Source organism: Lepeophtheirus salmonis, chromosome 7 (genome assembly GCF_016086655.4).
Source record: "Lepeophtheirus salmonis chromosome 7, UVic_Lsal_1.4, whole genome shotgun sequence".
NCBI classification, from domain to species: domain Eukaryota; kingdom Metazoa; phylum Arthropoda; class Copepoda; order Siphonostomatoida; family Caligidae; genus Lepeophtheirus; species Lepeophtheirus salmonis.
The window spans coordinates 21580545-21606932 of record NC_052137.2 but is presented as its reverse complement, the minus strand read 5'-3'; the positions used below and the strand labels follow the sequence as shown (position 1 = coordinate 21606932).

General features: G+C 30.6%; 1 protein-coding gene across 1 annotated transcript in view; it reads left to right on the top strand.

Moving 5' to 3' along the window:
* Window positions 1-26388, top strand: part of Hasp (Hig-anchoring scaffold protein) — a 180010-nt gene that overhangs the window by 123665 nt on the left and 29957 nt on the right. Inside the window, exons 8-11 of the mRNA XM_040716736.2 lie at window positions 1301-1443; window positions 8815-8966; window positions 22230-22659; window positions 22713-23488. Of these exons, the coding sequence (XP_040572670.1) occupies window positions 1301-1443; window positions 8815-8966; window positions 22230-22659; window positions 22713-23488 (1501 nt within the window). The remainder of the gene's footprint in view (window positions 1-1300; window positions 1444-8814; window positions 8967-22229; window positions 22660-22712; window positions 23489-26388) is intronic.

The window sequence follows — 26388 nt, the reverse complement described above, 5'->3', positions numbered from 1 at the left end:
GTAAATTTTTTGGACACACTTCAAGAAAATAGCATTATTTCTTAAAGTTATACATTACAAACTACTAAAGCCATCCCAAACCCAATGAAAAGGAAATTAGATAAAATATACAGTTCAGAAAGCTTAACATTCCACCTCCTTCGAAGACAAAAAGTTCAATTGCATTCGAAAATACTTGAAAAATCTCTAAGAAGGACACTTTACTCGGCCCCTAACTTGTTTAAGAGTATCTTTCGCTCTAACTAACAGTGTGAGTGAAAAAAGTCAAATTTATGAGTACTTAATTAAAAACCTACAAAATTTAATTATACATTTTATGCTTATTCAACTCAAACAAACTTTAATCAATTAGCACAATCTCTCACTCTTATTATCTCGAGTAGAATTGGGATAAATCTATAATGAGTATCACAAATTTCTGAACATTGGCCAAAGTATAGCCCTAGTCGGAATCTATATATAGACAAGGTATTAATCCGACCTGAGACATTGTATTAGTGAGCATGAATCCGGTGACTCAGGGAGCTATTTTAGCCCTTTCCCACATAGACAGAAATCTGCAGTGACCTTAGAGAGGGGGACTGCTAAGGCTCATGAGAGGGTGATGCTACGTCCAGCAAGGCTAGGTGATACGGTGGAGGATTTCAAAAATACCATTGAGGAGATTTCGTCTTCATGGAACCTGGTGGAAGATTGTAATCAACCACCTACATTAATTATTTGAGGAAAGAGATCTTCCCGTGGCCCAGGAGGACGTAAAGAAAGGACAGGTGGCTGCAGCAGGACAGCGACAGCTGTCACACCTCCAAACTCACGCAAGATATGATGATCAATGAAGTTCCTGGCGTATTACAAAAATGATTTATAGCAATGCTTTTTTCAAGTTATTACCTTTTATCCAGTCTAAAACCGAGTTTGTCATCACTGAGAAATACATCTCTATACATACACATAAGCAAGCAGTTGATAAATATAAGCCCTCAATACATTAAAAGCAGCAAAATTGCTCTAGTATTATAAAATAAAATTTGATTCTGACTATATAGTACCTAAATATAAATAGCCTACATCCTATTTTTCTAAGATATGTAATAAAATGGGTTCTTTTTATATCTCATACGTTACATAACTAAATATATTATTATTTGAAAGTTTAAAGGAGACATATCTTTATTGGACTCTACAAATGTGTACATTACTTTTATTACCTATTCAATATTGATTAAATACTTTATACCTGCGTTACCAACTTTCATAAAAAAAGGAAGAATAATTATAAATATTTTTTGTTTTGTTTTAGGTACTTCTTGTAGGCAATATGGGTCTCTATGACTACCGTCCGTATGTTCGAAAAGTAAAAAACAACCGTCAAATAATGTTTGCTTGTGATAGAGGATTCAAATTAGCAAGCGGACCTCCTGGAGCAACTTGTATTGATGGCAGGTAAAACCTATATAATCATGAAACAGTACATTTGTTTTAATGATGGTCATTATAATAGAGGCTTATGATACAGTTGATATATTCATGTTTGAAAAAGAATGAATTGATATATTCTAATCTGATATATGTACTAACCCTTTTGTTGCCAGGTACATGCCAAAATATTTTTTGATTGGTTTGCATTTATTTTTGTAATTAATGATTCATTGAAAAAAGTTTCCAGCGCTTAGGTAGGATCAGTGACGGTCCTAACTATTAATATGCTTTAGGTCACTCACATCCGCCCCATCCAAAGTAATATTGACAGAAAAAACAAATCAAAAGGAACTGTAAGGAATTAATATTCTTTTTTCGTAACTAAAAAAAAGTGTTAAACGTAGAAATTTCAACGTCTATAGAAAGTAAATTATTTCATGTAAAAAATATATTACTTAGCAAATTACTTCATAAAACAAATTAATTAATCTACAATAACTAAAAAATGTGACTAAAACATTTGATTTACATTGAACTTGTAAAAATACTGATCAGTTGAAATGATTTTAAATGATACTTCGACATTGAAATTATTTAGTTTTTGGTGCCCTTATATTTTATCAAAGGATGATAAATTGATTTATTTTTTATCTTCTTAATGTATGTAGAGAAAAAAAATGTTGTGAATGACAGTTTTTTCCGTTTGAAAAGGACGTATACTTGACGTGTAAATAAGCCATGCAAAAACCAGTGGAAATTAATACAAACACATACCTTTTTTCGTAGGCGTTCATGCCACTCTACAGCAAATGCCCCATGGGCAGTTGCTCACATTGCTCTCTTCAGGAACCGCTCCTGGGTAAGACAAAAAAAGTCCGTTCAAGGAAAGTAATGTAAACTTTCTCTCTTGTATATGGAAAAATGAGATCAAGAATAGACTGTACTTGGGAGAAGGATAACGCAATAATGGAATATGTCAAGGATAATCAATTTTATAAATGAGTAATTTTTGACTATTTTTAATAAAAAATAATAATAAAGTATAAGTATTCTGTGGCACATTATAAAGTTTAATTGCCTACAGTTATATTACTTACGTTCATATTTGGCCTTTTAAACGAAAAAGTTGTGACTTGTACAGACATCGCAACTTGTACACAACATTTATATCAAATGACTGATTCAGCTCTTACTTTGGATATGAAGTTGTACAGAAATAAAAATTAGAGTATTAGTTTATAGTTTATCACTTCAAAAATTAAAAAATGAATCAAATCAAAATGAAAGGTTTACCAGAAAAACTTTAAAACGAAATTAGTAATCATCCTAATGTATGGTCAATTAACTAATTTTCGGTTAAACATGAGTCACTCTTCAATAAAACTAAAGTGAATTTCATTAGTAATAGTTATCAGGTTGATGAATAATAAATGGTTCAACTCTGATGGGACTCTCAAATCCCGTTGGTCTCCAAAGGGTTAAAAAAATTCAGTTTATCTACTTTGTAGAAGTTTTAAACAAAAAAAAATCGATCATATATAATTTTTTAAATATACTTATAGATTTAAGCTATATTTGTCTTTTCTATTTCATACTTTCTATGATTTTTTAGAAAGTACAATAAAGACAAAAAAATTATATTACAAAAGTTATCAGGATAGAAAAACAAAAATTTGATAAATAATTTAGAAATTGATTTTAAAGTGAACATTTCTTTTATGTACAATTATGTATGTAAATATATATTTTTTTTTTAAATCATATCAGAAAATATGAGATGGAAAAAAAGATAATATATGAACATTATTATTTCATTCTGAAACTATAGCGTATTTTAGATATTTAAAAAATGAAGAAGTATAATTTAAAAAATATTGAATATGTATTTACATAAATATGAGGCTATCTCATAAATCTACACATCATATTAGTGAATATTTAAATTAAAAGACGTTTAAATGTATAACAAGAACATTGAGTCTAAAGAGGATACGATGAGAAAAAATATTAACTTTTCATACGGTAGGTATTTAATATAATTCATTGATATAATTTTTAATGTTAACATATTTTGTCGATTTGTAATCAATATTAGATTTATATCTCTTATTTCTAGACGAAAGCTATCAACATTTTAGATAAATCGGTTTCAGTTGTAGTATTTTTTAGAGTTGAGACGGTACGCTAAATCTACGGTTCAGTATGAATCTCGGTACACCCTTTACGGTACACATTTTCTTATGTTATTTTGTAAAATGGTTTTTTTCGATATAATTTATCTTTTGTACAAATAAACTTAACTTCTCTACAAAAAAGCTAGTTATAAAATATATATAGGTTATATAATACTATTATTCATGAATTCATTATTTTGTTTGCAAAAACATGAGCTTTTCTACATTTTAAGGTAATAAACAAGACTGATTAGTAGTCACAATGTCGCCAGCTGACGAAAAAATATTTTGCTTGTTACTGATGTACCTGTTATTCGGAGGTATCGACAAGCTAACTAGGAAACATAGTAAAATTTATATAAATTATTCATCAACCATACCATTATGTTTTTGTCATTTTATCAATTTGTATGTCATTCAATCTATTTTTTGTATAAACAAATACATAAATTATTTCTTATATAATAGGATGCTCATAGATTAAAATTAAACCTAAATATCTAAATCTATTAGTTAAAATAACCAAACTTTTATAACATCAAGATATTTGATATATATATATATATATAAATACGTCATACCTCAGAGAAAGTAAAAACGTACCAAACTGTAAGGGTTGTACCGAACCAACCCGCGGTACAACCCCGTACAGTACCAGAACTAATATTTATATATTAATACATTTCGATAGGGTATGTTACTGGACAGAAAAGTTGATAGAGTGCACTTTATACTATAAATTCTCAACAGGTGGCCCACGGGCCAAGTTCAACCCGTGCTTGCATTTCAAACAGCTTTTTAAAAATTATTCAAATAATAAAACTAAAATGGACACTCGGTAAACCACAGAACCTCCGCCTAAAATTGATCCGAGTTATGAATCTCAGTTGGTTCTAAAGTAGTCCATTATGCAATCTTTACCTCTTAAAATTTAATTGCCTTTAACTATGACTATATGAAATATTTCTACCAAGTTGTATCAAAATTGAAAATATAATTTTGCCTTAATCCTACGGACTAACAAACAAACTGACAAAAAAAAAAAAAAAACAGGGGCAAAAGCGTAGCCTCCGTTCAACTTCGTTGGTGGAGATCATAAATGCATTTGATGTTGCTTTAATTAGCCTAAATTGTTTGTTTTTATGGCAATACTGATATTCACTATCCAACAATCTCGGGAGGAGGTGCATTAATTGCCACTGATTATTTCTACCGGTGCCATAGGTAATATCATGTTTTTCTTCAACCAATATTACCTCCACGCTCAATTGTTCATTAGTAAAAATTGATCAAACGACCAATTTCAGTGATCCCTCCATATATCATATTTATGAAGGATGCGAGCTTGTTTCACTCAGATAATTGTGGTAAAGAATAAATTTCTTACTAAAGTCCCTCATGAACACTTATATCAGATAATGAGGATTGAAACAACTCGTCTAGATGGAGACTTTAAAAAGATAGCTCCGAATTCCCGAGCAAATTACACTTATAATATATATATAAATGAACATATTCAAATGTCAATTACCTTTATCAAGTTTATATTTTTTATTGCTCAATGAAAACCGTATCCAATACTTTATAAGTATGATCCCGAGATGATCTCTTCAACTAATTTAAGGTAACATCAAAAAACTGTCTAAATCATGTAACTTTTACTTATAATTGTATAAGTATCATCACAGCTTTAACGTTAGCTTGAACATATCTTAGCTACTTGTTTCCTCATGTTGACTGATCTCACATAGAATTAATGCCATATACCAATTTACTCATGTTATACAATATTAATTGTCCATTTCTTCCTAGAATTTTTGGACATTTTCTGTGTTCATTCCTTATATTGTTGTGGGTTCCACTCATAATTTTAGAAGAGAGTACTTCTTTGATTTTTATATTTAAAAGAATACTCATGTACTCTTCTCCGAAAATTAAGAAATATTCAATAGATGGTGTAAATGATGAAACTGAGAATGAATACTTCTAACTGGTGCTGTGTGAGTATTGATTAAAAAAGAGGAAATAAAAATTGGTGACGTCATCAATGACCAAAATTTATAAGTTCTCGCACTGATGTGCAGGACTGAACAGTACCAGACCAAGATTGAGCTAGAAGGGACTTCAGTTTTCCGTCCTAAATAATGATCCACACCAGACTATTTCTACCTAGAGCTAAAATTGAAACTTTTACTCTGACAAAATATTTCATATATCCGGTGTTTCGTTATTTCCCAAATACAAAAAAAAAAAAAAAAAAGTGCAAGTTTACCTACATAATGTAAATTTTAGATGCATTTTTGAAAAGGACTTCAATATTGTTAACGTGTTTTTGCTAATGACGGTTCATGATTAATATCATGAAAATACGGATAATTTATTATAAATAATATTTGAATACAAAATCGTTTAGTGTCGAAAAAATAAATAGCGCTTTTTTATTGAGGTTTCTTATTTATGTATAACTTACTATAGAACCCAATAATTAGTAAAATTAATATATTTTAAGACAAATAAAATTATATAAATACTCTACGTTAAGTTTGAAAAATAAATCCATACTGAGAATAAAATTTAGGAAACTTGAAGTCTTAGAGTAAATAAATATAATTTAGTTTTCCTACTATTATTTTTTCATTATCAAAGGGAGTTTAGCTTCTTTACATAATAAAACCCCTACCATCTGACTCCAATTTGGAGTTATTAATCCTTTAAGACATATATACTAGAAAGAGTACCCAACATTGCTTTGATTTATTAGACGTCAACAACTGATAGAGAGAAAAACATTGCTTTATTAGTATAGATAGACATGTATGCATGTTTTTTTAACATTTTTTAATGTCCTCCCCAGACAAAAAAATAATAAACGAAAAGACTGACAATTTTTTTTATTAATAAAGATGATGCAGAAAAATAAATTTTTATTTTATGAAGTTTCATTTAGTTGCATTTCGACATAGTGCTTCACCAAAACACATTTTGATTTATTTATATTTTCTTTCATCTCTGTTTGAACATATAACTTATTTTTGCATGTTCATTTTATATTCTTATATTTATTTTTACCCATTAAATTTTTTTATTCAATTATTTAGTGCCAAATTTAAATAATTTTTGTGATAGTAGACACAATAAAACAAAAAATATAGCCCTGAATTTGCAAACTCAATGGATGTATGTGGGTTGTATGATTAAAATGCTTTATAATTATCAAAAACCAAATGGAGTTAAATTGAAATGCAAAATGGATAATCTTTTATCTATAGAAAAATTTAATCAGACAAGTGTTTGGTCAACCAAAATTCGTATAAAATTCGGCTTAGAGTACGTATTTTAGTATGAAGAAAATTCACAACTACCATATTATTATGGAATCAATCAAAAAATAAAGGATCTTACTCAAGCTCATGAGAATGAACGAGTGAAATTCAAGAAAATTGAGTCATGAGAATCAATCAATTATATAATGGTGTCTTTTCATGATTTTATTTCTATTTTTTTTTCTTCAATTATCTAGCCATTTATTCTTCCAAACATAATATCGAATCATAAGATTGACAATTTTTGTTATCATATTCAATAATTATTTATCAACACAATTGTTCAAAAAAAACTGTAGATCTGAGTCGCACCACTCAATTGTCCGTCAATGAAATCATTGTTCAAAACTGAGTCCAATGAAATCATCGTCTTTATTATAGAGCACATAGTCCGGGTGAAGTATAAAATACTGATAACTTTCGTGATGACTGCGTCAGCCTTTAGGTGAGCCCGAGTCGTCGGTGGCATGGCCACCAGCCAATCTTCTTTTTTTAGTCGTAGTGCGTCTCTAATTTTACAGGCACTCTACTGCATTCATTAAAAAGATGGAAGGATGACTCCGTGGAATCCTTGCTGGAAGAGCAGATGCTCTCTGTTTAATCTGTTTTCAACTTGTTGGTGAAGACTGTTGACGTAGCGAGACGATATCTTAGCCATCTCTCTCTTGAATCGGTGATTGGATTTCTCATTATCTCCATCCCACTTTATCGATCCCCGTTTCCGTTTTATTTAGCTTTTGGAGTCGTTTGGAAACTAGAAGTTTGATATATTCATTTTCACGAGCTCTTTTTGAACATTTTGTATACTGAGAGCCTCCAAAGCAATGTTTATTTCTTTGATGTATTTTAAAAACATTCCAATATAAAGGTTCATAAACATATATATATATATTCAATTTTTATATTATCTATTAGAAATAGTGATATCTGAGAGGAATGAAATGGAACTTATTAGGTTTAAATTTGCTTTGGGAAATGATAGTTCACATTTTGATACAAAACTTAACTATATTTCCATTTTAATATGCTTCCTCTGCAAAATTTTGTAAGGTTCTCTTGATAAATTTTACTAGCTTCAGAATTTGAAACGTAAAGAAAATTATCTGTTCCATATGTTGAATGTCTTATTTGTACGAACGTAAAATATAACATTTCCACCGAGCTGGTTATTAGTGAACCTAAAGAATGGATACAAACACTCGAAATGGGTAAAAAGTGTCAAATCTATTAGAATTATTTCGCTAATGAGTTTAAAAAGATCCTTGTTTAAATGTATTGTTAAAATTTATTAATTTTGAATTTAAAATACTTAAGTATAATCTGAGATAAAATCAAAAAAAAATTATCTTCCCAATATTAAACTAAAAGCGTGTTCTTCTACTTTACTTGCATTAGAGTTAATAAACAACATTGATAAATACTCTATTCTTTAAAAAACTTATGATATTGTCTACACTCTGAAAATTGTATTTTATCGTAAACCATTTTTCTTATTTTTTATCCTAAATAATATTTAATGCTCCTTCTATTGTCCTTGCTATGTTTTAAACCAACTAAACTTTACTTAAAATAAATTAAGTTTGTATGGTATCCCTGTTTTTTATTCGAAAATGTAAAAGTAATGGGGAAATTGAAATGGAATAGCAGCAAAACATAGTGGAATAAGAAAAAACGAATTATTTTTTTTAATAAGTTTGTAAAATGCTACGGAAAAAGACTTCCGATCTCATAGTTTCGTAATTTTGACGATAGTTTAATCATACTAAATATATTTTACTATCAAATACAAATATAATTTTAAACGGTTCATTTTCATTAAAATCAACTTATACCCTGTTTAGCTTCACTTATCGTTATAAAAGATGTATACACTATGATAATATATGTTTCTTTTATAGGTGGAGCCCTTCGGATCTACCGCATTGTATTGACGAATTTCATCCTAAAATGACGCAATGGATGGTAAAAAAGCGGAAAAAACGCTCTCCTTTAAATAACAATCCATTACTACGTCGATTAAGAAAGAATATTAAGGCTGCAAGGAAAAAAGGTAATGTGACTAACATAATGAATTTTCTTATACGGGCCAAGGAAAATCAAGCAAAAAAAAAAAAAAATCACCTTTATCATGGCATATTAGTTAAAAACTCAAAAATTTACTCTTTTTTGTCCTCTGGTTCAAGATTCAGAGGCTGCTACAGTTTTTGCCTCGACACTAAATACCCTATTTTTAAACCCCTGTATTTTGAATATTTTTGGAGATTTCGACCTACTTTAAAAATCATTTAATAGATCATTGTTTTATTTTTTTTTTGTGTTTTATTGTATGAGGTAACAAAATGATTTTTTATTTATAAGTCAATATTTTGACCTCAAAAAAGTTAAACATATCCTTTTTCAATTTCACTCAAATTTTTACATGTTAATTTGTAATATATCATAAACATAATGAACAAGTTTTTAGAGATGCATTCTATTTCATTTCAATACTACATTTGAAAATGTGTGCTTAGGTTGATCAAATTTCTGAATCATAATTAATATCTAAGTATAATTGACGAATCGGTCTAAAAAGCATGAAAAGACTAGAGTCACAACAGTCCAGTCCTAATTAATTTCGTCAGTCCTAGGATAAATCCTTGTGCGTCAAATATGGCAATTACGTCATTTCATCTGCTGAAGTTTTGTCTTTTTGTTAAAGAGACGAAATTCCTGAAATTGACAGTTAGAGAGATGCATATTAGTCGAGTATTAAACGTTCTAGCTATCATTCATTATTTCCCTCAATTCTAGCTAGGATTGTAAAAAATAAAATGAAAGATAATATCGTGAGACCAATTAATATGTCTAACGGATTAAGAATACCGTCCTAGGATCATTACACTAATTAAACAACATATTTAGTATAACACTTTATTTATATATTTTATTGGCAAATTTCAAGTTCAAAAATAAATATTTATACTATGAATTTCTGAATTATATTTCAAAAGGTTACTCGGACCTTTAAATTCCTATACGAAAATTTCTATAGAAAATACTTTCAAAGAACACTTTAATAAATTTGGCTCTATTTATTTTCTCACATGTTGTATAAAAAGTTCTTTCAACCTCAGCATTAGAAATCGAAAAGTAAATATTTTAAATAATTCAACTACTCTTTCATCCAATTAGAAATCCTGGACTTCCATTTGCGAATTTGTATCCAAAAGTTCTCATTATTTTTTCCATCTTGAATTTGATTAATTTGTTTTAACTAGCTTAACTTTTTTCGATGTCCCCCCAATTGAAAATGATAGAGCACAATGGTATTCATTAAACTACAATACATCACTTTACTCCAACTTATGTATAAATAAACAAAAAATTATGAAGTTCTGACTCATGATACAAATATTATTAACTGACTAATTATGTACTTGTATTAGTCATGATTAAAAAGGGTATATAACTTTTCCCCAAAAAGATCGACTAACATTCACAAATCAATTGTTTTTTAGGTTTAATATAGGTTTTGTCCTGCAAATATTGGATTTGATACAGCTAGACTTAAAGCTTTAGCTTTTAGGTATTAAAAAAACTTCGATTAAAATAGTTGCAGAATAAATATTGGTTAGGTTCCAACTTTTGAAATTTTACAGTATTGAAATAAAAAGATTAAAAATTTAGTAAATACCCGTTTTAGATTCAATTTTACAATTTCTTTGAAAGTATCTTGTCCGGCATAGATTATCTTAAGTAATTTTATGATGAATAAAATGATTTTATTATCCTAACCATACATAAAAAAAAAATAATAATAAATATAATAGAAGTGGATTTAAAAAAAAAAATTATTCCATTTTACGGGTTTTAATATTAAAAAAGAAATCCCCTAAAGAGATGATTGAACTTACTTGCGATAATGAATCAGAGTTGAAAACCAAGATCAACGCTTAAAGGAATTGAGTGCATTAAAATAACCTTTAAGTGATTTGCAAACAAAAAATTTTATAATGGGTTAATTGAAAATTTATAACTTTCAATGTTTTAAAAAAAGAAGAAAAAAAGTGTTCTTTTGTCTTGCTCCATTAGTAGATATCCTAGATGCATTGGTTTTGAAAACGAAATGTCGATACTAAGACTGATTTATATATTCTATGACGGTACTTTACTCTGTTTTATGTTTTAATTTGACAAAGCTTTTATGTTTATATCTCAGTCTATGAAGCATTACATCGGATAAGGAATTGGTTTATATTAAAACTCAACAAATACATTGTAAACTTTTTCAAATTATTCATATTGGTAATTGTATTCAACCCCCCAAAAAAAAAAAAAAAAAAAAAATATTAATTTTCTATTCAAGATTTTCTATAAAAACCGGAAATTCCTTTTCTATTTTCTTTAAAAATAGTTCAGTTGTACATTTATGACAATGATAAGTCCATAATTAGAACTAATATATAGATATAAGGTAACTCAAAATGCCTTTTTGATGACTTTCTTTTACATTTACCTATTTGGATTTAGAAAGTTTAAAACCCAAAATTTCTGATTTTGTGGCTTACAGAGTGTTTTTGAAATATATTTTTTCGCCATGTCTCCATGAAGAAGTGTTTTGTTTTTTTTTTTCACCTTGAAAGATCTAAGTAAAGAAATTTGTAGGTACATGTCCCCCGATTTAAAATAATATATTTCTGATTCGGAGAAAATGTCTTATAAGTACAAAAAGTTTAAAAATCAAAAAAATTCTTCATTTTTGTCCAAGATGGCAAAAAAACTAGATTAGTTTACAGGGAAAAAAGAGTACCATAAATATTTATATTTTAAAAGTTATTGTAGGTAAAGTTGGTCTGTTAATTTGTTTTGAGATAAACTATATTTTGATAGTTGTGGTCATGCTTGGGTTTTTGACGGTTTATTACAATTGATTGTAATAATAAGAAAAAAAATCATGAATAGATTAATCAGTTATCAATTTGTTTTTTTAATACTAATTATGCAAACTCTTTCATATACCACAAACTATGTATTTTATGAAACATTATGTTTAATTAGCTTTTGTCGCGTCACAGCTAATTGCAATCCATTTAATGAAACATCATGACAGCTAAACGCTTTCTTTTAAAACATTTTTCACATTACAAGAAGAGTCACCCTTTTGTTCTTTTTTTAATTTCTTTTTCATAACATTCCCAAAATGCTAAGAATTTTCATCACTATACATAATATGTACATAAATATTTATATAAATACAAGGTTGAAAAAATTGTTTATGTATTTGACTAGTGCAGGAGTGTTTATATTTGCTCCTTCGTGATTATCTTTTTGTGTGGTTTTAAGACCCTTTTTTGGTGAAAAAAATACATCGGTGTATTTGCAAGGTCTCTCTTCAGTCTTCCTGATTCATTTTATTCGTACAAACCTCACCTATCACGTCGAAACCCGTCTTGGATTTGTCACGGAGCATGTAAAGGGATTTTCTTTCTCTTTTTTTTACCTAGTCTATTTTAATACCTATTTAAAACTCCGGGAGTTCTCCCTCGGTGGTGTAATTATTGTAAATGGATCAACATTTGGGCTCCGTTGCTTCTGAGAACATGGTTATTCTTGGAGCAAATAGTACCAATCATAATGATAAGAATAAGGACACTGTTTTCCTTGAATCTTCATAAATAATTCCTGCTGTCCATATGGGAACGTCTAATGCACCAAAATCAATGTCATATACTGGAGTTTGAACTCAAATTTAAACAAAGATTCTATCCCTTCATTTAATTATGTGTCTGATGGGACTGTTAATGACTCGAAGGTTGGGAAAATTGATGTTTATTTGCACAAAAAATTGACAAACGTAGTCCTTGGAGTAAAAGTCAAATGCATCCAGACATCTTGCTTTAATTGATTCCATTAGGAGATGAAATTGAAACAATTGAGTTTATTAGCCAATCTCGACAGTGCAGAGACTGTTTTATGTTTGTTCATTTTAGGTCTTCTTGTGGTGAAAAAACTAAATCGTTTAATTATTACAAGTCTTGGATGATCTCTAGGATTAAAAGAAAAAACGGGGTAGAAAAAGTACTTTTCTCTCAAGAAGAGGAGCTAGCTCAAAGGGGAAAAACATATGTGAGACGAAGGGAAGATTTTAAAGCTCATGAACGAACGGGGTCGAGCTAATAGATTCAAATCAAGTATCAACTATTTATTCAGAGAACAATCCAGTTTCATCCACATCGGCTACGCAGACATTTAGTGATACTAAGGAAAGTATCTCAGATTCTACAGTGGAAATTGTTAGCTTAGTTCAAACCTCCTTGGAACCAAATTCAACATCTAACACTTTCTATAAGGATACGTCTAACAAACTTTTCTGTGCGACAAAGTTATCGAACTCAGTCGTACTAGTTCCCAATCACTTAACAAACGTAACAGACATGAATTACAATCTTACTGCCAAACGTCGAACGAGATGAAGAAACCAAAAAATGTCTCCGACTAATAAACTCTATCACAAAATAACATACTTTTTTCCTCCGAAAATCTCTAATGATCTAGAGGCCGATATGGGACTCTCTACTATTTTGTCGTTGAATATAAGAGAAGTTGGAGATAGACAAGTTAGACATGGTCTTATAAAACATCTATATAGTTTACAACCCAATATCCTATATCTGCAAGATGTTGGAACTCAGGTGTCCTCATCCTGCTCGAGAAATTGTCCCCTGTGTCTGCCATCTTTATTTCATAATTTTTTTCTGGTTCAGGTAAGCGAGGAGTGCTAACTTTCGTTTTCAAAAGAGTTCCAAAGCCAATATTTGCAAAAGAATATACAATCGACAGTCATTGGCATAAAATTATTGTTACCGTGTCTGGTTGTACTTGTTCAGTCATTAATGCGTATGGGCCAAATTCCAAGTCGTTGACTTTTTTCAGTCTAGAATTGATTCCCAAGCTACTGACAATTCTCCAATGCTTTTGGTAGGAGATTTCAATGTAGATCTGGATAAGCCAGCAAGCTCTTATCCAAATGCTGCAATATTGTGGGAACTTATAAAAAAGTTTAATTTTGTGGATTTGACAAAAAAGTTCAGTCCAGAGGATAATATTTCCCAGAGTAGTGGGGATAGATCTTCAAGAATTGATTTAGCCTTAATAGCCTCCATTTTTGTTAAGCAGATTAAAAATGCTTCATATAGACCAGATCAGTCGACCGATCACAAAATTATTGAAATAACTCTGCGGTTTATTCCCACAATCATCAATTTAAAGTTCTAAAATGGATATTAGGGGAATGTAATTAAAAAAGTTTTTAAAATCAATCTTTTAAAAGGTCTTAGTTTTCTGCCTTCTCGATGTGCTTATAAATTATTGTGTCATATTGCTGTTAAAATTGTGCAAAAATTTATTAAATCTCACAAAAAGAAAACAAATAGGTTCCAAAAGAGTCTTGAAAAAGTTTTAAATGGCTCCTCTGTTTTTTTTTTAATTACACCACAGATTTGTTGAATTCATATCGAATCTTTGACTGAAATAGCTGAAACTGAAATGAGAAGAAAAGTAGATCACGAAACCATTCTTAGGAACAAATATTTACCCAGCAAACATAATCATACAGCCACTATAATACAAAAAATTGTTGTTAACAATAGAATAATCGATAATCCTTCTGAAGTATTACAATATTTCCATTAAAGGTTCTCAGAGATTTTAGGCGGAGAGAGAGACTCAATTTCCCGAAGAAAAGGAGACCCTCAAAGGTTGAAGTATTTACCAAGGCTAGCATAGTAAATTATATATAGAATGATTTTAAGGATTCCAAAACATTGTGTCCGGATGGCCTATGTGGCAAATTATTCTCTCTCGCTCCTGAAGAAATTGCCCCATATCTTTTAAAAGTAGGAAAATCCATGGAGAAGTCTGAAAATGCCCCTTTCTCTTACAAAAGGAAAGATAGCTCTTATACCTATAAAGGGGTGATGACATTGATTCAATCACTGGGGGCCCATCACAGTTTTAAATGAACTTAAGAATATTGTCTGGTGTTTTAGCAAAGCAAATTGAACCAATTTTAACCCAAAATATTACAGATGAACAAAAAGGTTTCCTGAGAAATAAAAAAATACGGATATTTTGCGAAATATAGCTACAACAATTGAATCTCTTAATAAGAGTGGCAAGTTTGGTGCATTGATTGCAATTGATTTTTGCAAAGCATTTGACTCTGTACGTCACTGCCACATTATGAGATCTGTTAAAAGGTTACTCTCCAAACGTTTTTTTAAATTATATCAGAGCTTTTACTCGCTAACGGCTCATCTATAATTTCGTTGGATGGTAGAATGAGTGAACCCATTCTATTAAGAAAGAGCTGTAGACAAGGATGTCCAGTCGCCCCTAGCTATTTATATCTGCCATCGATGAACCAATAAGGACCATTACAAAAATGTATTTGGGATTTGGTGTCTCTTTTTGTGGGACTCCACATCTAATTGACCTATATACTGATGATGTAACGTTAATGATTGAAGCCAGTTCGGAAATTTGGCTTCAGTATAAGATCAAAGTTATTTTGACTTTTTTTAACAAATATAAGATCAATTCAGGATTAGAAATGAATATAACGAAAACCACCATCCTTCCCCTTGGATATTGTAAGCCGGATAGTTCTACAATAATCGAAGCTTGTAGAGTTATACCGAAGGTAAACATCTTCTGGACAACCAACGGGGTATCATGAGGTAATTGGGTACGATTAAATATGATGGTCAACAATAAGATCCAAAAATGGCGTCATTTATCTCTACAAAAACGCATTGATTTAAATAATTTGAGAATTGTTCCTCTGGTATAATACAAAACTACCTCCATTCCTTCTCTAGCAGAATCTACAATGATGCAAGAAGATGCATGGTTTAAGGGAATCTTCCATAAAAATTATATTCCTGCTTTAAAGCGTCCAAAGTATAAATTAGGCGGTGGATCTGCCTTTTATCTAGTATAATTCCAAAATGTTAAAAAAGGTTGTGGATGAATTAGGCGTATACCCATTGAGAGACTGGAGGGCGAATTCACGTCCTCTAAATATTATTAATGGATCCAAATTTATTTTTATGAAAAGGAAAGCGTATTTATCATTCAAATTCACGAAAATATTACTAAAATGCATTTTGTTAATATGTTTGGGAATCTGTTTTTATTAGAGAAGACTGCTCTCCATCATAAAATTTTAAGTTATCATGACTTAAGACAGGAATCTGTCTTTTGGGAGGGAGATCCGGTCTTCCTCTTGAGAGGTCTCTTAAATATTTTACACCTTCGAAACCATGGTTTTTAATAATGAAGTTTTGCCAAAATTCATTGGTGAAGGTGAAGTCTGTGTCAGATAAATTTATGGTACTACTCGATCTTCCTCCTCCATGAGAACGAAGAATTCACCGATCAATTTCTGGAATTTCAGACATGACCAAATTTACAACACAATTTCAAATTTCCACTGACAATGAGATTTTATTATCTTTGCAAAGACTGTGGTTTTATGTTCAACTCTACTCTTCACGCTTTTGCTGATTGTCCAGTTTTGAGTAGTCAAATATTTTATCCAATTCAATATCATCAAATTTGTTCCTTCAAGGTCCGTGCAATATTTTAATCTGATCAAGTCAATAATAAGAAGACATCGTCGTTTTTTATTAACCTTAGTTGATGTTTAGATATTTTATCGGGTTATTTTACTTCAGGACATTAAATATGAACTATAATAATGATCATTTATGTTTTTTTTAAACATAATTGTCCTGTTGCTTTTTGTTTATATGATCTACTTTTATCTTTATTTGTATTCATTATTTACACAGATACACTGATTGTATTGTAGAATATAAATAAATTATTTTAACTAAAAAAAAAAAAGACATTGTTTACAATATATGAGAGAGTTTGCATAAGTCGAACTATTGTAATGAAGAAAGTTAAAAGTAGCAAAACTCAAGGAAGTTTTCCTACATGCATCGAGAACTTGTAAACAATAGAGTAGAATGTAGTTATAAATAAACTTAAATACCATGAACAATAAACAAGGATATCGTAAAGAATTACTAAGATGTCTACCCTCAATTCTACTCTTGAGTCCAACAAGAACTTACAATTAATATTCCATAACAAACCCTCAAAATTATTCACCGTCGTTCATGAGCACACCCACTCATGATAACACTTTATACTTAGATGTTACTGTACGTAGTAGAAAAGGAAGTTAACTCCTCAGGAATTAAATAACTATGATCACATTTTGGAAAAAAAAAGAAACACACTTTAGGTCACCAAAAAAACGGGCGACCTAAAAAATGTATAGAATTAGTATTACTGATTATATTTTTACAATTAATCCAAACAGTTCTCCAGATAAATTGGAAAAATCTTTAAAGGTTTAAAGTGAACGAACTAGATGGGATAGAAACATATCTTTTATTATTATTTGAAGGCTACATTCATTTATTTATATTATAATCCATCCCTTTAGTAACTTTGACCACACGGCGCTGGAATCTTTGGAATACCTGAGCGACATCGTGCGGATCCAGCTTTGCAATAGTGCTGGTTCTGATTTTGCACTTTTAATTCACATTCCATGATTGGATAGCCCAAGGAAGAAATTAAACCCTTCATCAAGACAGTACATCGACCCAAAAGGGCAAAAAGTGCAGGATGTATTGGCCACAAAATGTTCTTACTTTTGGAGCCCGGATTTGTAGCCTTCAAACAGCCCAGAACTGAACCCTTACGATTTATATCTCTGGATGAGGCCTGCGCCAAGTATCATTCGTCTTTAGAGGCCCTGAAGAAGTCAATTACCAGTTCAATGGCAAAGCTGGATTCGACCCAACCCTTTCAAAGCTTCCTTTTCCGTGTGGCCGAAGTTATGAAGATTTTTTTTTCTTATCTAAGAGCGTCCGAATATCGAACGTAGACATAATGACTTCAAAAGAAAAGAAAAATCCTGAGTGTGCTAATATTGAGTTTAGTTGCTCCATTAGACTGGTTCTTATTTTAATTTAACGCATATTTTAAAAAAATTCCGCCTTAAATAAAATAGAAATAAGTATAAAGTTTGAGCCAAATTGTTAGATTGGAGATTGTGCACAGTCTATTAAGTTGTTAATTTTACAACTTTATGAAAGAAAAACATTTTTACCTAATACCAACAATATTATTCAAAATAAAGGATTTTAATTGTAACACGTACTAGATTTAAAATTACATAAAAAAGCGTTTCTAAAGTGAAAAAGTTCATATAATCATTGCATATCTTCTATTTGGCATTTATTTAACATAGTACATTGCTCAGGGATAGGTAGATAAATTGTATTTTTGTTGTAGAAAACCACCCAGAAAATTCAGAGTGAGTACTATAAACCCTATAATCACCTCATATAGTTCTATATGAATAACAAATGTGCAACTCGTATAATGAGAAGAAGAAGTGCAACTATTAATTTTACCATAAATATCATTTTTTGGAAAATAAAGATTTTTTTAACTTACAACAGCATTCTTCAAAAAAGTTTCAATATTATGTTTATAGTTGAGTAGTTTGTAATGAAAAATCTATATTTAAAAAATTGCAAAAGGAAGAAAAGTTTATGAGTGTGCCCTTAAATATATAAAAATAACACTAATTATTTTAGCTATTCCTTATCAAACTGTATTTTTCTTTAAATAAAAATGGCTCAATTTTGATATTTTGTATGCTCATTGTTCTAAATTTTTGGGCTCTTTTTTGCTCATTTTGGGCGAAAAAATCGCTCAACACAGGGGTTGAAATATTGGTGAGCTCGAGGAAAAGTCGAGAGTAAGACATATCGTATTCACTACTATTTTCAAAAGTCAGCTTATTATTATGTAATGATTTTGAATGATAGTCTGGTTCTGTTTTAGGGTTGATAATTTTCTATAATTTAAATACTGAATCAGAGTTAGTATAAAAATTGTTTAAATTTTCAACATCATAAATTTATTATTGACTTCATGATACATATGAAAAAACTTGATCATTTATAGATTAAAGATCTAATTGAGATCTCTTAAATTTATTCCCTTGAAGACGCAAATATAATAGCTCATACTACGAAATTTAACAATAATCACTTTACCTCTGACAAAAGATTAATAGTAAATTGATAAAGTAAAGCATTCTAAAGTATATTTGTGATATATTTAATAAATAAGTATAGGCAAATGAAATAAATACGACAAATTATTATAACAAATATTAATTATAAATTTTTATATAGTCATCCCCCCCCCCCAAAAAAAAAACAACAACAACAACAACAACATATTAATAATGACACGATAGATTCAAAAAATTATTATCAACATAAACAAAGTAAAATGAGACATTATTATACAGAAAAAAAGTATACTAACTATGCGGAAAAAGGATAATTTTTATTTATCCTATCATACGTCAAATTTCTTGGAGAAGCCTTTTTCTTCATCTTGTAATTCAGATGTAAAAATAAAAATCAATAAATTTCTTCAATATTTAAAACGAATCATACGTATATCTTGCACATCAAAATATTAGAACCCACGGACAAAGAAACTAATGTTAGATAAACTACTTGCACAACATTTGAAGCTACGACCCCTTGTGAGATCATTGGGGCAATTGTTCTTGCACATTTTTCTGCAGTTTTCTTACTCATTATATCGCAGATTATGGGCATTTAGCAATATGGAAAACTTAAATTTGATGAATAGTTTTCTTAGTTATTAATATATTCATAAAATTAATTAAACATGTGTTTAGACAAATAAACTTATGTCAGACAAACTACGTACAAACCGTTTAGATTTTAGAACTACAAGCTAAACTCTCCATATGCTTGTTAATATTATTGATTTAAAAAAATATACAGGGCTTTGGAAGCAAATCGTGGACTGAATGACTGCTTTCAGAAAAATGTCAATAATTTTGAAATTTTGTTAACAAAACTTTGAGACACGAGCCTTATGAACATGTTCACTCAATATGGCCACCCTCAGCAGTAATCATAGCCTCCTCATGGTGGCGGAAAGCCTTGCAGGAGTTGATAATGAACTACTCGGACATGTTGTTCCACTCCTTCATAAGGACTGCCTTCAGGGAGTCCACGTTCGGCTGAGATGTCCCGTTAGGATCCTTCTCCAAAGTGTCCCACGCAGCAAAGTCCAACGGGTTCAAATCTAGCAGAGATGATGGGCACATGTCCATGGGCCAACAATCAGCCATGTTGCCGGCGCAGAGTTCCTCGCATTTGGCCAATGTGTGTGAGGGTACATCATCTTGGGTCCAAACATAGTTGTAATCTGAGCCATGGAAGTATGGTGAACCTCAGCACCTTGTAGTAAGCCTCCTGGCCGATTTTCTCCCCACCCTTAAAAAAGAATGGATGCATCTTCTTGCCGTCGGACGCCACAACCTCCAGGGCTATTGAATGGGCCAGATTTTTTGTACAGAATACCCACTTGACCTCCTCTGGTGATCCCCCAAGCCAACAAGCGTTCCGACAGTTGCAGACCTGATCCACGGTGAAAATCTTCTCGTAGAATATATTTTTTTTTACTTTGGATCCATTTGCCTTGATCTACACGCGAACTTTCTTGCACCTCTGCAGTCTCCTGTCCTTCAGAGTGTCCGTCAACAGGTGGCGTGGGGTCATTGTGTAAGAGGAAACCCCCAAGTCCTCCTTCACAGCCCTCCTGATTGTCCCGTCGTCCTGGTCAAACTCATTAGAGAGGCGATTCATGGATTTTTGGGGTCCTCCTTGATCTTCTTGTTCAGGTCCCCCAGAAACTCAGAATCCTTTTTCGAGTTGTGTCCCCCACTTCTTTCCTTGAGAGGTCTTTTCCATCCTTTTTCATCTAGGCCACCTTGAAAATGAGGCTCCAGGAGATCTTCACAATGTCCATAATCTCTGTCACCTCAATTTTGGCATCCAGAAGGTCCGATATCCTCTGTCTTTTTGCTTCTTGCTCACTCATGATGAAAGATTTGATAAATGTGTATTATTGTTTACTTATGCAGAAAGGACAGGAGATTCGGAATATGCAGAAAAAAATATCAAAACCTCTCTATTTTAATTACATAATTAGTATTTATTAACTGTCCATGTTTTGCTTCCGAACACTATAAAAGTATTGAAAAGAAAGTGGGTAACATCTATCATCCGTGTACACTGCAGTAGTTCACAATTGGGGGTACATATCCTTAGGGGTACTTGGATGCACTCCAATGGGTACTTCAGATTTTTAAATATATATATATATTTAAAAAATAGCATCAATTCAAAAGTTTTCTAGACTCAGATCAGGGATTTGACTCTACCGCCACCTTTTGGGGAAAAAAGAATTGTGAGAAAAAGGAAGGAGTAAAATTTAATAAAATAAACAATATTTCCGTAGTATTTTACGTCTTTTTTTCTTTTTTTTTTTTCCAAAAACACTATATCTTAAAATTGGTACATCAATAAAAAAAATAAAAAAAGAGGTTAAACATCCCTGGTCTAATGAATAAATTATTTATTTATAAAAACTTTGCATACGATAATCTTTAAGCAACGTATAACTCTGCCTTGCTAAATAAAGAGGTTCTATGATGTTAAATGTGTACTGTTTGTAGTTTTGAAAATTCCATGATAAATTAAATTTTGGGAAAAACAAAAATTATTAACGCTGGATTTTCTCTCCCTCAAACAAAAAACAGCTTAAATCACCGAACTCACTATTTCGATGGGGAAACATTGAAAATTTTAAAAATAAATTGCGTTGACATGCATGAAAGATGTTGTATTCAGCTTCATAATTATGATTAAAACTATAAAAGATTTTTTTTTTTTGTTAATTGAATCAATAGATTATCTGTATTATTGAACATTTCTTTCATGCTTTTCTTATTTAGTGACAATATGAACCCAAATTTTGAATTAAAAAATATTTTAAAAGTTTCTCTGATCTTTTGGAACCCTCTTAATATGGGATATTTTTTTCCCCCCGTAAGACTATCAAAGGTCAATATTTATTAAATCTATTTGAAATAATAAATATTCTAAAATAAAAGAAAATTTGTATTGTAGAAATAATTTATGATATATCTGTGGCATCGTAATTTTATCAAAATGGTTTTCCTTATAGTTTAACGAAATATTTGTTGATAGTTGATTCAGTTGTTTTTTTTTTGTTAGTAACACTTTCAAATATAAAAAACAACATACTAAATCAATATTTAAATTTCACTACCTTCTGTACAATATTAATGTTTTGAACTAAAATGTAAATTTGTTTTATTTAGAACTCGATAATATTCGTCGTCATCGCCGTTCAAAACACGAATCTTTGAACAAAACAGATTGTCCACCCATTGAAGAAGATGCACATTTAATCATTGATATCTTGAGAACAGGAAAGCAAGAGGAAGAATTGAGTGAGAGTACAACAGAACCTGATAGTTTGGAAGTTGTAGGAGGAATGACTTTTAGTCGGGGAACAATAATTAAAGCAAATTGTAGTCCTGGTTACGTTTTAAATACATTAAAAAAGAGGATTCGTTGTAAACGAGGAGAATGGAAGCCAGTTATGCCTAAATGTGTATCCTCTGGTTGTAGATTACCTCCTAGAGCAAATGAAGGAGGATCATGGAAGGACTCTGTTGAGGGAAATATTCTTCCTTCTGGAGGAAGTATTGCATTTGGAAAGTCCGTTGATTTGGTCTGTGATGAAGGGTAATTTGAAACATTTATATATTTTTCGTTCATATGTATGTTTTTTTGTATAGGTATTTCAAAAATGGACCATCGCAGTTGGAATGCTCTAAAGATGGAGATTGGACTACTGCACCACAATTATCTGTTTGTGTTGGTAATCCCTGTGTTTTACCGGATATACTGAATGGAGGAGCATATATTGGAAATGGAGGAAATTATCGAGCGGGACAAAAAATTCCTCATAACTCCTATATAGACTTTAAGTGCCCTGGTATTTATTCAAAGAAGAATTTGCAGGATAGAGCAAAGTGCCATTTAGGAAAATTAATGCATCAAGACCCTATGTGTATTATGCCTGATCCTATAGAAGAAATACTTGAGAATATTGAACCCACGTCCTATAATATCGATGAATCTTTCCAAGAAATTGATCCAATTAATGAGGTGTCCATTTTCACATCCAGCAATAGTGATGTAAGAGATTTTCTTCAGGCCGACTCAAGCTGTCATCGGCCAGATCACGTAAAGGGTACGAAAAGAGTGATATATGGAATTGGTGAGAGCAAAAAGAGTGATATGCCAAATAGATTTCCTGACGGAACTGAAGTTACATTTGACTGTTTGAACAATGAAACTAGTTGGAAGATATTCTGTAAAAATGGGCAATGGATTGGAAGGGCTTTAAGCTGCTCGGAAGATAGAATATCTACAGGTTTTAATGCATCTTGTGACTTTAAGCCATCAATGCCTGGCTATAAAGTAACAGCATTTGTTGGAGATAAACAACTCAAAAAAAGAACAACACTTGGCCCAGAAACAGAAATAGTGTATCGTTGCGTGGATATCGGTTAGTTAATTTTGTTCACTTTAATTGGATTAAAATATTATACAAAATAATTATTTAACTTTCTAGAAAACTGTATCGGATTTTTAATCAAAAAATTATAAGGGTGATACATCTTATAAACGAAATTTGATTTAAAATATTTGCATGTACAACTTACATATCAATCATGAAGTTACTTATTCCAATGTTTAGTAAAGTTTAATATAATGTTTTTTTTTAACTCTGGGCCATTCTATATCCATTCATAAAATATGCATGCCTGTGCCAGTTCACCCTTTTTTATTTCAATCATTCATTTTGTAAAAACTTTCCATTCATTTTTGAATTTTTAATTATTCATTTAATATTTATCTTGTATAAAAAGACCAACCTAAAAAAACACTCATTCATATATTTTTGTTTCGTGATACATAAAAATGAGCATCAAGGACGTAACTTACTAAAAGCAAAACTGGCAATTCCAGGGGTCTTAAAATGATACTCTCAATTTTTATAAAATGATGTCAAAATTTCTTCAAATTTTTTTTTTTTTTAATAGCAACAAAATAGAGGCAGTACTTTTATTTAATGCAACCTCCAATTCATTTTCAACAGCTTCCTTACTTCAAAAAATAGCTGAACTGACATAGACAATGTAGACAAATACTAAGTTTGCCATTCATTCATTCATGATGAGTGCGAAGAAAAAAAAAAGGTGACTCGAACCTAACTCGACTTTCGAGCCGGGCTCTATTTTTCCAACATTATAGTTGGGCCAAGTTGCACCCATAAAACAAGGGTCTGGTCAATCTTTAATTGTCAGGCCCAGTCGGGTTTCATTTTTTAATTTTCTGCCTGATTTTTTTCTGATAGGCCTCTGATTGGTTTTTAATTGTTATGCTGATTTTTCCTAAAGGTTATAAATTCCTCCAGTTAGTTCATCTTAGTGTGTCTATAGTGTTAACCTCTCCTGACATTTGGGTCTGTTTTTATCATTATTATTTATTTTTAGAGACATTAATGCAAGACTTTGGGTAGAGGGGGGATGGCTTGCCGTATGAGAGAAGGATAAAACTAGTTCCAAATCACTTGTCTATATTTTTGGTTACAACCCAACCTGAATGCAGTGCTTCGACCAGTTAATAACTCCATTTCTTAGCATGAAAATAATAAGTACATATCAACGGTATACACTAGAGTGTTTGCTATTTTTTAAAGTGGACCAAATTCAAAATTATCATGGATTATGAGATGTGTTTAGGTGTTGGTAATTATCTCTTTAATTTTTTTTCGTTGCCCTCAAAACCGTTACCCTCCATCCGGTCAAAGTTCCAGCGTTCCGGAAGTACTTCAAAATGAATTCAATTTATAAAAAGAAAAAAATCTTGTTATAGTTGAGGGATAAGAAAAGGAAAACTTATTTTATAATTTTTTTGAACTTGTTAGTAATTTTTTTGACTTTATTATGTAGTCGGTTTTGTAAGTAAAAACTCATGAAGTAACTATTGACGGCATACAAATATAATTAAATCATTATGGATTTTTTATTTACTAAGCTATTTATATAATTCAATTTTTTCATGAACAAGATACAAATATCCATAAACATATATAGTTTTTAAATGTTTGAATAATCAGTAACTTAATTCGTAAAATCAGACTTTTGAAAGTTTTTATTCAATTTTGATCTTGAGTTATATGTAACTATTACATTTTTGCGCCTTTTCTCTTGATCATATGTTTTCTGAGATTCAGTTTTTTTTTGTGTTGTTTATTTGTTTACTTCACATGAATGAACTGACTTTATAAAAATATTTGAATACTATGAAACGAAAACTAAAGGGCCAAAATCTTATGCAGCTCTCAAATTTAAAACTGTTCATGTAAAACGTACACTTTAACATTTGTGGCTATCAAAGGAAGTGTACTAGACATAGATGAAAATGTACATTAATGTTTGAGCAAAGATCAATAGTACTTTGTCCATATTTGTCAAATTGTACAACATTATGTAGCTGCTTTTTGGTTTTTTAAACATCCTGGAACAGTGCAAGATGCGAGATTTGATTATTACTCCTTCTACCCTTTTAATCAGTGGAGCTTAAAAGACTTGTTATAATGATTTTAAATGTCTATGGTCCTACTTTCCTTCATATAAAAGAATCTGGTCCTGAAATTCAAGTTTTTAAAAGGTTTCAGAAGGAATGGGAAAAAATCGACAAAACAGACTATAAGACGGTCATGACTAATGATTTGAAAGTCATTTCAGATATTAATAATAGTATATTTGACTTTGCTAAGAGACAACTCCATAGTTTTCAAATAAGAAATGACTATAAAGAGTTGTTAGAACTTGCTATCATTTTTCTTGGAGGTATTCCTCCTCGAGGTGCATCATGCTCGTTGGATGAGCAAGGAATTGTACGTTTTTTTGGATTGCCTTTTCGGATTTTTCAACTGCCTTTGCATGAAGCCCCCAAATGAGTAACTAAATTAAACTAACTCGAAGATAAAGCTATAAAATCGACTAAAATTATGTACTCAAAGACTCGCAACTGCGAATTATAGTCTTCTAAATGTGTAGGTATATTATTCCAGTATACGAAGACCCTAATTAAACTTATTCATATTTTTTCTTGAAAAAAAGAACAGCATGCATATTAATAATAAAATATTTGAGTTAGTGAAGGCTTTATGCCAACTTCTAGTTGTAACAAAATACTAACAACATAATTCGTTTACAAAAAAATAAAATAAATAAATAAACAATACAGCCTGAAAATATATAGTTTTACATATTTTCTTGTTAATAAATAAAAAACTCATTTCCAAAATACTATGAGTATTATGAAATAAAATAAGATGATTGTAAATTATTGGAATTCGATCATATTTATCAAGTTAATTTTTTTTAAAGTTAT